Source organism: Lineus longissimus, chromosome 5, assembly GCF_910592395.1.
Source record: "Lineus longissimus chromosome 5, tnLinLong1.2, whole genome shotgun sequence".
Classification (NCBI taxonomy): domain Eukaryota; kingdom Metazoa; phylum Nemertea; class Pilidiophora; order Heteronemertea; family Lineidae; genus Lineus; species Lineus longissimus.
The window spans coordinates 18,942,995-18,956,068 of NC_088312.1; the positions used below are offsets into that span (position 1 = coordinate 18,942,995).

At 40.5% G+C, this 13,074-nt stretch overlaps 1 protein-coding gene across 13 annotated transcripts in view; it reads right to left on the minus strand.

The window, feature by feature from the left end:
* Nucleotides 1–13,074, minus strand: part of LOC135488724 (protein F37C4.5-like) — a 111,029-nt gene that overhangs the window by 80,936 nt on the left and 17,019 nt on the right. For all 13 annotated transcript variants that reach the window (XM_064773467.1, XM_064773473.1, XM_064773471.1 and 10 more), the window contains one exon: nucleotides 7,353–7,570. In XM_064773467.1, the coding sequence (XP_064629537.1) occupies nucleotides 7,353–7,570 (218 nt within the window). The remainder of the gene's footprint in view (nucleotides 1–7,352; nucleotides 7,571–13,074) is intronic.

Here is a 13,074-nt window from a genome sequence, read left to right on the forward strand (position 1 = left end):
TAAGTAATGAGGTCGTCGCTTCAATTTCGCAAAGAAAGTTGACTCCATTCGAAGGTTGTTTTGACCAAATTCTGTTGAACTCATCGTTATGAGGGCATTTGAACACATTCTCGTAGACCTTTTCTATAAACGTGTGAAGTTTCGTACCAAAATACGTTTCCGTAAAGGCTTAAAAAAGAAAATTTGTCACTTTAAAAATCGTCGCTCCGGTAGAAATAAAAAGGTCACCGCCATTTTCTTGATGATAGTACTCCAGGTAACCTCGGCGGGAAATTTAAAGCGGGGTCATCCGGGGTCAAACAACAGTTTTGCTCACTACCGCCAACTGGTGATATAAATCGACACTAATCTATTTTATATGAAAACTTCTATATCATGAAGACCTCTTCAAGTTTATTTCAAGCTTTTATCTGCAAGAATAGAGCGGCAAAAAATGGTTTATTCAATTACGCATTTTGCCACCTGGGGAGCTGAATGTGAGTCGAATCGCACATTTTCTTTTCTGTAAGCATCCTTTCCTGCGCTGTTAACATACAAAACCATATTTGAAGTGCCGCAGTTCTATGGTTACAAAATGCCCAACATGGCTGGATGGAAGGACGGACACCAATCGAATAGCTATTTGACTAGCTCCGCTGACTTTGTCAGCTGAGCTAAAAACTTGTTTGAACCAGCTATCATGAAACAAATTACCGATATAAAAATAGGCTTGGATTACAAACATATCTTCCCATTTAGATTAGTGGGCCAGTTGAGGTTATTGAGAAGTGAGAGATGTCTGCACAGGTTCGATTGTTTTGACAGATCGGCGGTCAAACTATACTGATAGAGGGCAATCAGAAACACAGATAACTTGGGTTTTTTTATTGTTCCACAACAATGTAGTAAAATTCTTTCAATGATGTTCCTAACATTTCTCCCATCCTCGCAAAATTGAGTTCAATGGTAGCCACTATACTAGCCACTATCTAGAGCAAAACTCATAAAGGACAACAAATTACCTTCATAAAAACGGCATTGGATTACAAACACAACTTCACATTTAGATTAGTGGGCCAGTTGAGTTTATTGAGATATGAGAGATGTCTACACACTCTAGATTGGCTGTCAAACTATACTGATAAATAGGAATGAGTATAACTTATGTTCTAAGTCGCACCTGATATACCCCTTGGCCCAAGACTAACTTAAGAAGGGTGATAAGTATCGAGTGGGTTATGTTATATAGAATCCATTTTGCATACGCATTTGTTAAAGTTGAATCAAATTAATCAGCATTTTCAATTCTAATATTAGAGGGGCTACTGGGGACGAGATTGGGGTACATGGGAACGAGTTGCCCCTCTAAAACCATTCGACGTCGTCATATTGAAAAATCAGTCCGTTTCGCCACCATACGCAGATTGTGACGAGGTTGCGCAGTTGGTGGCAGAGTGAATTGGCAAAAATAGTTTTCCTCAAAATAATTGTTTATCTAAATTTTTGTACATTTTCCTCTCCATATATCGTATTGATACGCTTCATCCCACCCTGCAGTATAAGCTGTTCATCAGTGTCATCATCTCCAATAGCTTAACATACCAACCATTCCAATCAGTATTTTCTAATGACTGTTGCAGAATCGAACAAATCGTCAATATTTCGATCCATCAGATTCTAGCTATAGATGCTAATATCGCGTTTCTCGCTCGAAATCATCACAGAGACGATTTGATCTCGGCCTGCTGCGCCTTAATCAGTTATAGCCGGCTGCCGATCGGCCAATCAATAATCAAGAACCACAGTGAGGCGGTAAGCGATGCGTGACGTCAAACACGATGACTGATATTGATGTGTCTAACCACGAGGGCACTGACCGACGGTGCAGAGTAACTGGATTCAATATCAATATCACACTGCCTGCAGACGTTGCTTTAGATATCGAACAAATTTAATTCTTTTGATCAACAAATCTGGAAATGCTGTGTTTCCCCTGGCTTTTGATTTGAATGCATCTCTCCAACCAGCAGTTTTTCACACAGACACCAATTTCGCTCTTTAAGACTTTTAAAAGTAATATTTTTACAGTTTCATGGACTTTAAATACATTTGAAGGGGTTTTTAGTCATCAAGGTGCATCATATCCAGTTTAAGTGAGGTCAGGGGGTCATGATAATGATTTCTACAAATGAAATGGCCAGGGCCATTGTGCTCACCTCATGTGGAGGAAAGATGGATAAAGAGCATGGTCTTGTGTCATGTAGTGTTAGGTTTGATGTAGGTCCAAGCAATTACAATTTCCCCAAAATGGCCAATTTACAGTACATTCAACCTCTGTGACCTTGAAAAGTAGGTCAAATCAAAGAAGACCCGGGTGACACATTGAATGGTTGTTAGAATTAGATGTACCTATGATATAAAATTGGTGCCAATCGGGCAAGTCATTACTAGGAATAATGGCATTTTGAAGAATTTAGGATTTGGCCCCCTCCCTGGAGGCCAAACGGCAAATCAGATCGCACCAAACTTCGGTACCTGAGATCACCTGACCAAGGGGTACATGTGTACTTAATTTGTGATCAATAGTCATTGCAGTTAAGAAACGTGCCATAGTTACGGCCTGACGGCCAATTTACGCCATTTGACCTCTGTGACCTTGACAAGAAGGTCAAATTAAAAACCTGTGTGACATATACTGTATGGTGGTTAGATGTACCCATGATATCAAATTGGTGGCAATCGGGCAAGAAGTTAAGGAATAATCACATTTTTAAGGTTTTTGGATTTTGCCCCCTGGTGGTCAAGTGGTGAATCATATTGGACCAAACTTCGGTCCCTGAGATCACCTGACTAAGGGGTAAATGTGTACCAAATTTGGTATCAATAGTCATTGCAGTTTAGAAATGTGCCATCGTTACATCCTAACGGCTTATTTACACCATTTGACCTCTGTGACCTTGAAAAGGAGGTCAAATCAAAAACCCGGAGGATATATGATGCACCTTTGCTAGAAGTACCTACCATATTTTTTTCAAAATTTCCCGACTACTATTAAGGGAGATATTGCATATTTTCACTTTTAACGTTTGGCCCCCTGGTGGCCAAACCATGAAACGAATCGGACCGAAACTTGGTCTCCCAGGTGTCATTACATAAGGGTACATGTGTACCAAGTTTCAACTCAATAGCTCTAACAGTTACGAAACGTGCCCTGCGACGACGGACGACGGACGACGACGACGACGACGACGACGACGGACGACGGACGCCACGGTATGAGATAAGCTCACCTCTGCTAAGAGGTGAGCTAAAAACAAAAAAGAATTCAATAAATCTTTTTTTTTAACATTTTTAACATGGCAGCCCAAAATGCGTCAGCATGTCCAAACAGCCTGGATAGATACTGAAATTTAGGTTATGAGGACACCTTGGCAAAAAAACTAGGCGTCACTCTACATCAGTTTGTCAACAACAATTTTTGGGGTTACACCCATGATATGGATGGTCAATGCGCTCCATATTGATAAACCAGTCCTTGTTATAGACTTGATAACACCTTGCTTACAATGTAAATAGGACATAATGACAATACAGCAATACTGTTTATGACCACTTATTCCCCTTACCCATCAGATAACAGGAATAAAGTCAAATAGACAATGATAGTAATAATGGGTAGATTCTGGAACAGAGGTCAAAGGGTCCTGGGTTCTTCAGGCTTGTCTCAACGATTATGATTCCACATAATATCAGCAGCAAATACTATTATATACTTGGTGTTTCGACTTTACCATTGAAGAGGGTTTTAAGTTCCCATTTTCTGTCCAAGTTCAAGTTCGAGTGTATATTACTGAACTTGACATGAAATAAAAGTACATGTAATAGGAGGCATTTATAGTGGTGCCTGATTATGTACCAGGGAAGGCATAAGCACATTATATGCACTGAATATGCACTTGTAAGTCCCAAGGGTGTCCTTAATAGAGAGGTTGCTTCAAGTTCAGAGGCAATCCAATAAGACTGAATTCAATAATAAGTTTAGTCACCATATATCAGAATATTGAATGAGCTAATCAGTATTCACAAGGTCAGAAACCAAAAGATATTATGACAGTACTGAGATAATGATGGAATAGACCTAAAAGTATCTGTACCATAATCAACATCAAGAACAGAATGCAGATGCCTGGAAAGCATTATTCACAATAAATGATGCCAATTAAAAAAACATTCAGTTCATTTCGCAGCTTGAGCTGAGGTCTAGGTCTTCTCATGAATTGCCTCTTTCCTTGACAAGAAAGTTCAGCTAACGTTTACAGTCAACATTGATCTGGCAAATCTGCTGTAAGGGTGGAGTCAGAACTTCCCTTTGGATGAAACAGTGCAGCCCGCAAAAGCCACCATTGCACAAATCAGCCTGGAGGAGGTTGATATCAACGATTGTTCACATCTGACTGACTGAATGACGCCTCCATCCATCATGGCCCTACCTCGAGCTGGCACGACTTATAGCCTGTCAGCCTAATGCTGGTGGCCTCCGCTATTACAGTGGCAATCTATCCGCCATGAGCCATACATTTAATTGGATGCCCCTTAAAGAGGTACGCCGTTCGTAAATGATACCGGTGGTCCAAGAAAATAGAAATGGAGTTATACACAATGCCGTAGGGCAGTTATCATGCCCTTGGTGAAACTTGGTGCGTATAGAATTTATATATCTGTCTACATAACGGCTGAAAACACCCAAAATTCCTACAAACCATAATCATAATGCAATAAACAGCGACTCGCAACAAATTAACTCTAACGAGATGAAGGCAAACTATCAAGAGACCACACCAAGGCTGAGCCTTGATCAAGCGTGTAACAAATCACGCTTTTGTCCAATTTCGCACTGAAATAGGGATATCATTGCCCCTTTGAACATTACTTCTCGTTTCCTTTTGATACACGAGCTGCACAATTTGTAAAACAAAACTCAAACGAGAGTGTGTGCCAATCATAATGCAATAAACAGCCACTGGCTGTCTATTTCACGCTGATGAGATGACGGCAGATTCTCAAGAGGCCACAAGCACCAAGATGCAGTGTCCCAATCAAGCGCAGTCATCGCTCAAACTTCTTTGTCTTTCAATTCTGAAATATGGATATCATTGCTCGTTTGAATGCTACTTCCTTTAGCTTTAGATTTAAGAGCAATGCAATTTGTCATACAAAACCCAAAAGGGAGTTTTTGCCAATGATAAATCATCGCCCATATTTGTTTGTCTTCCAATTTGCATGGAAATATAGTGATTATTGCTCCAAAGAACACATTCTGCTATAACTCTAGATTTAAGAGCTGTGCAATTTGCCATGACATGTGGAAAACATCGAAGATCTCTACAAAACCCAAGGGATCCACCACCAATCGTGCGCTAGAGAACAGTAATGTCATGATCAGAAACCTATCTTCCTGCCAGGTCGCGTAGTCGACAGCTTCAGGTCCGATGAGGACGGCGATGATTTATGACTCAGTATTGGTAAATGAATCAGAAGATCCAACCAGGCGGTGTCTGGGTGAGGTGGGCTCCGGTGTCTGGCTAAGGTGGGCTCCGGGTAAAACAATAATGATGCTGTGTGCTGGCGAAACTATCAGGGTCCTGTGTGATGTGAGGAACATGAAGCTCTCCTTCCAATGACTGTCCCCATAACAAAGATTCTGACAAGCTTTCTTTCTAGCATTGTGGCATCCAACAGGAAAACAATCCTAAGGGAATCGTGACCAGTGACACAGTTTGAAAAAACGTTGCGATGATTAACATGAACTACACTGGAATTATGGACATTGTCGCTCTTTTGAGCTAACTTTTCACTCCGATTTCCATCTAAGAGTGCAATTTGTCAAGCAGCTAGTAAAAACAACCTGAAAGCCAAGTGAATTGAGACCAGTGACATTGTTTGAGAAAACATGCTGATAATTACTGAGAGTTTGCACTAATTTGTGGAATGCAGCGCAGTACTTGTCTGAGCTAGATTTAGCCCAGCCACAGACAAATTTGTCAATATCTTATCGGTAATGTGTCACCAATGAGACAAGGACTTAAGAAGCCTGTCCCCACCAGACAAGTCTTCATGGCATCCAAAGAATAATCAACACAGATACAGGCAAGAGCATCTCCTTCCTGGCAACAAACCCACAAGGTTGTTCTTGCTTGTAATATCTTCCAAATCAATTTCTACCTTGTGTTCCTCTCTCAATATTGACAGAAGCACGATCATTAGAAGATGACAAGCAGAGAGATGAGATACTTAATGGTGGCTGGCAAGGGAAGACTGACAAGACACAAATTGATTGGGTATCAAATTTCCATGGTTTCTTCTATAAATACCAATACCGTAAGATGGGGTGAAATTGTCCCAAAGTGGGGTGAAATTGTCCCATACATTTTCCTATGTACTGGCATACGGCTTGAAGCATACATGGCAGATATTTTATTTCAACAGAATCATTGTGCAAAAAACATGTCAAAAGATAACTCAGCGGGCTAAGGTTATCAAAGTTCGGCCCAAATTAACATTGACAGAAGCACTGTAATGTCATGAGATCTTGGGTATGGGAAGATTGTCAAGAGACCACTCCAACAGACCAGTTAAATTCCCCTGCTTTCTCCTGTATTGGTCGACATATTATTGGCAGTGAGTAGCACCCATATGAGAAGAAGGATTCATGGACGGTCCCCATCACTGGAGTCACCATGGCAGATGACAGATAGCAAACATAGACTGATCTGTTGGCAAGATTGGCTGTTCTTCCGCAGAAACCATGACCAAATCTATTTCTAACTTCTGTTTGTACCTTGATATTGACAGAAGCACGGAAATCAGTCTCTGACATGCAATGTCATGAGATCTTGGGTATGGGAAGACAAGTCACTATGGCAGAGAAGGGATATACAAACATTGACCGATCTGTGTAATGTGGGCAAGACTGGCTGTTCTTCAGCAGAAATCATGACGTTACCATGGTAGACTATATAGGCATGCAGTGATAATGATGTTATTTTTGTTAACTTCCAGGAGATCATCATGGTATGTCAACAAGGTAGACCAAAAAAACTTCCTAGCTAGGGGCTCATGGTAAACAAGGATGTTCAAGCAAAAATGACACCACATAAATTCCGTTATAGCAATATCAGCAAATGCCATGGTAACCACACCCAGAGGAAATCAGGGATTCTTAGTTTAGCTATACTCAGTCATTTCACAAGGAGATTAGATGATCTTAGCACCACTACCCGCAACCCTCCTTCAATCCATAGTTGCGTGCAGGGCCGAAGATCCGAGCATTAACCCCTGATTTAACATCCCAAAAATGAGTATGTTTTTCCTACCTAGCCATATGTTCTTCCTTGTATATCTCCATTTCCTTCAAGTTTTTTCCCGTCTTTTCAATCTGTTCCTCCAACCTTTCCAAATCGATAACGAGCTGGTGCATACTGTCGTCCAACCTCGTCGCCTGCTTTTCGTAGAGATCGAAAAATCCACACATGCCTTCCAGGAGATTTCCATCGAGGGTGTTGGGGACTTGGACCTGCAGTTTTGCTTCAGTCTAAAGGAGAGACAAAAGAAAGAAAAGAACGTTAGATTTGGCATGTTCCGGAAAGTTGTGCAATGATATAACATGAGAACATGTGGTACAGTTCAAGTAACTATTGACATCCCTTCTGCTTCGGGTCAGAGCTTTGTACGCACGAGTTGCTTGCACTGATGCGCCAGTGAAGTGATTAACGCTCTATGTTTTTTTCGGTTGCACCTATATTACGCGCAACCTACACATTGAGCAGTGTATCAGTGAAGCACCACTGATGCGATGGAAGGGATGTCAATTGTGATTTGGACTGTAACTACTTGATAATATCAAATGGCGGCGATATCTTCCGAAAATGGGATTAGAGAAATACATTCAAGATGCACCCATCCCACAATAGTCAATAACCCAATGTGCACATCTTCACAGTAATTATTGCAGTGTTTTCCAAAATCGCCACCACTTAATTGAGCATTTACATTACTCTACCTTCATTGATCTAAGACCATTTCTCATTTCTGAAGCCATTCAAAATGTTTGATTCAGACAGAAAATGGGTTGGCGACACCAAGTTTTCCGATGGCCATGACGTCAAGCCTTTGTGTCGACTTCATAGTACTTTATGAAGTGGTCTTAGATTAGTGAAACTAGAGTAAATACATTCTTCATGATGTTGTTATGATATTGAAACAGAAACCAAGCAGACAAACATAACACATCAGCTTGAGGAAGGTTGATAATGATGAAGAAGCTTTCTGTGCAATGACAAAGCAAGCTGGAAATGGTGAACACATACAGTCCAGTCAAAGTAATAGTGAACACTATAGTCCAGTCAAAATAGGTCTGTCAAAAACAAAGTGAAATAGGAATAACTGGACTAATTATACAACACTGACCAAAAAACACACAAAAAGCAAGCAGTGTAAAGGTAACAGTAGGGAAAAAGTTGTAAAATGAATTTCACCTGGTAGAGGGCCGCAGTCCTCCAGCACAGCCCAACAAAGTGACACACACTCAGGAATACATATTGAAAACAAATATTGATATGGAGGGATCTACTATTTGATCCGTCCAGTCTGCGGTACTTGGGCGTAAAATTGAACGCAGAGGACCGCAAGATGAAAGAATGACAAATTCAGACCAGAAATGTCCGGTAGCTACAGACGTCAGTATTGGTTTGAAGTGCCTCGGGCAGCCTTTTCTGAATTTCCGTTCAGTATAGTGGAATGCCTCTTTGAGTGCAGTTCTTTTAGATGGACAGCGTCTTCATTAATAGATGTCAATATTGGATGGAAGTGCTTCGTATCGATCTTTTGGGGATTCTTTCAGCTATGCCATTTGATGGTCATGTATTTAACTTCAATTCAGACCAATGGTGCAGTGGGATGGTTTAATACCGATCTTCATTATAGCGGAAAATCCTATCAAAAAAGACTAATTTTTAGTTCTTCAGTTGCCTCTTAGGTGGCAGGACTGAAGGAAGCAGGTCGAGCCACCTAGTAGTGAACAGATGAACTAAAATTTTCTGCTCTCCGCATTAGATGTTATCATGATTAAAGAGTGTATTATCGGGTTAACCTGCAACCCTTTTCTGGGAACTTTTTATTATGACGTGATGATTTAGTTCATCATGACGAAAGCAATATTTTACTTGGCCCCAAAATGATGTCACAAATGTCAGCTTTTTGGATTTGGCCTGTGGCCTAAAAAGAAAATCTCCTGTTGAATGCAATAAATCCCCTTATTGTAGTGTTCCACCACGATAAAAACTATGAATTTTCTTCACCGCGCAAAAGATATCCACACAGTATGGGAAATGTGTCAAAGCCATTAATCTCCACACTCCCCCGGGCGTCGTCACTGCCAACGACTCCGCACCACATAGAATATTTATGATCAAGCAATATCGTTATCATAAAACAGACGGTTGGTACTGTGGAACCTCCTTTAGCGGACACCTCTCTATCAAGGACAGCCTCTCTATTAAGGACACTCATTGTGGTCCCAAGTTGGTTGTTTCAATTCCATTTGATCACTCCAATCAGGACACCTCCCTATCAAGGACATCACTTATCAGTCCCAAAGGTGTCCTTAGTAGAAAGGTTCTACTGTACACCATTTATGGTTATCCTGAATCCAGGGTTTTCATTACTGCCCATATCGGTTTGTTGTATTACGATACGTCTGGGAGGAACAATGCACATTGGCAAAAAAAGGGTACTGCGGTAGACAGAAAATGAGTTGAGAAATATACATGCAGTCCTTTTCAGAAGTACAGTAGAACCTCACTATTAAGGACACCCTCTGACAAGGGCTGTCCTTAATAGAGAGGTGTCCTTGATTAGAGAGGTCAAAGTGAATGAAAACAGCCAATTTGGGACCAGAACTAGTGTCCTTAATAGAGAGGTTGTCCTTAATAGAGAGGTGTCCGCTAAGGGAGGTTCCACTATAAATGTTCCAAAATGAGCTTTACGAAAAATCAAACTACCATGATATTGGCCCATTAGTTTTCGCACAGCAGCCTGAAATGACTCGAGGGGGGGACCAAATATCTAGTTGATCAGGTTGAAGCTGTTATATTCCCTTCTTCCATCTCCTTCTCTATTGGCAAACTTGCAGGAGGGGCTACAGGATGGATAGTATACTGGTAGGACTGAAACTCAGTTAATAATTTCGAATTCTCTTCAAAACCATACAACGGGTGAACAATAACACCTGGCCTTCTTCACCTGAAAGATGCCGCAGTTTTTCTCAATCTTAATATACTGGCACTCTTTTTCTCATTTGCTAATTTTTTAAATCAATCCCGAGACCTAAATAGCCTAATGTACACTGATATCAGTTGATCTTGATCGATAAATCATTCCGGCTGCCTGGCCAGATCATTCATCATTCGAACCATGCTCATAACTGAACGAACATTAAACAGCAGGAAAGCGCACTCCCAAGGGTTGGTGAGCATAGGTGGTTTTTGGAAAGTTCACCTCTCTGGCCACACAAGTATTAATCCTCCTTGGTAGAAGATCTAGCACAAACTGGAGGCTATGCCGAGTGTCACATACTACCACCAGTGTAACTAGCATCAAGCTGAACTTGGTTACTCAGAAAAACTTAGGTTAAAGGGGAACTCATGTCAAATTTCATCATATAATGTTTTCGCTGTTTTTTGACAAATGACTACGACACTTTCTCATAAATCAGTAAGGTTTTCGAATCGAAATGCACATTTTCTAGAAATTGATGGTTTAATCCCGCCCGGACGGCTCGCTTCGATGCCGTTTTCGTTGATGACGTCACAACATGAACATTTTCGCGGTCGCAGTGGTTTACATTCAGCTATTTTATAATAAATCTAATCAAAAATGGAAAATTTGAGCTTTACATTTGTGATCAACAATTAAAAACGGACGTATTTCCGCAAAGTTGTAAATCACATCATAGTATCACTTTAATTTTCAAATATTCATTGTTACAAACAAGAACTGATAGGATTCATTCAATTGCAACTTGAAAACAGGATTTTCTCCTCTGCACAACCTGTGAAATTCTTTTGTCCCAGCATCAGTGCGTTGACTTTCGCGGGTTAATGAAAGGCATCTCAGGTTATGCGCTAAGAACAAAGAAGATTAGTCAATCGGTAAAAAAATCGATGCCGCTATATTGGTACACACCTATTCTAAGACAAATCGATGGAAAATACTATAGACTAAATGAATCGGGATCGAATAACGATACTGTTTTCCCATTAGGCCATGTTGAAAAATTTTCACGTTTATCTGATGAAATGTTTGCACAACTATAATTGAGGGAATAAAGCCAATAGTTTTTTTCTTGGTTTCACGAAAAATGTGAACTTGATATAAAACTTTGATAATTAATTTCCCCCAATTGGAGAAAAAATTAATGGCGTCAAAGTTTAGAATTTCTTAAAACTACAATGAAAATCATACTTGTAATTGGACACAATTTTAATGTTGCCCCAAGTTGATGACCTCCTTACACTCATTATTTACTAGCAGAGTAACAGGCACAGAATATTTCCACTACCTGGCCTTAGTAAGTAACAAAGGTGCATACATGATTTGAATGCAGCACCTCATCAGCAGTCGATCACGCATCATTATCCATATTGAATTTCCTGGTATCGATCTGAATCAGTCATGTACTATGACAACCAGATACACATGTCATTGAGTGTCGATTTCAATGTCATTTTATATGGAAAATAACACACATAATATTGATGATATTGTAGACCGTAAAATCTTTACACCTTTTTATTTCAGCAATGCGAGAAATTTCGAAAAAGAAAATGTTAACAATTTTTGTTTTGGTGGATTACATAGTTTCCTTCAATTTTTTTAGAAGAAACAATACTTTTACGCTGGACTGAGTTGGATGAATCTAAATACCATTGGGAACCTTAGGAAAATAATCTCCTTCCAGAAAAATCCCTACGATAAGATACGTTTGATTGAGACTTGATTCAGAATGAAAGCGATTCAGAATGAAAGCGACTAAGTAAACTGATGCAGCGTGATTAATGCTATCTTTCACCTCATCAATTCCATGATACATCTCCATAAAACATCGCTAGGGCAGTTAATCCATCGGTAATTTTTCAAACTTCGCGAAACGATTGTGTTTCTTTGCAAAGATGAAGACTAACGTGCCATTCGTATCAGATGTTAAGAGATCTGGCTCCAGCACTCAGGAGTTCATGCAAAAATTGAGAAAGCAATGATTATTGAAAGCTGCATGTCACAAAGGACATTTTGAACAAGATTGGTGATAGAATGCAATTTTGGAGGGTAATGGGGAGTGGGTTGGTAGAGCACAGACGGTAGAGCCTAGGCGGTACAACCATAAGTCCCTAACCATGCAGGGTAGATAACTTTAGCCACAGCACACCACAGAGGGAAAATAGAGTCACCCAAGTGTGCGGTGCTCTGAAGCAAGTGATCCCACTGAGGAAATCAACTGATCGACATAAAGACAATCATTTTCAATCAAGTCCCAATCCAAACAGGGTTGAACACTCATTTCCTGGCAGCTGCATATTCGTGACTGGGAGATGCTCCTGAGTCACCCAACAGGGACGGTATGCCCAAAGTCAACAGAAACTGCCATGAGACTGAGAGGACAATATTTGATCAATACTGCAAGCAACCAGGGAATGCACCTTGACCCACCAAGTATTTGACACGACTGCTTGTATAGTGGTATATTAGTTACACAAGCCAAAGGGACCTTTCACTATAGTAGTGATATTGGTAGCTTAAATAGTGGTAGCTTTCACCGAGACCATGCCTGATTCTCTGATAGCGAATGCTTGGCTGGTCGTCAGGGCTCAACATGTCCGGGAGGCTTGCATGGACTCTACTTTTGGCAAAAAACAGAGTCACTTGGCCAATATACCTAAGTATTACTTAAACATGGTGGCATGTAAAAAGGCTCATCCCACCTTTGAGGAGATATACTCCCTGAGGAATAACACCTCTGGGTGTGGAGCAAATGCTGAAAAA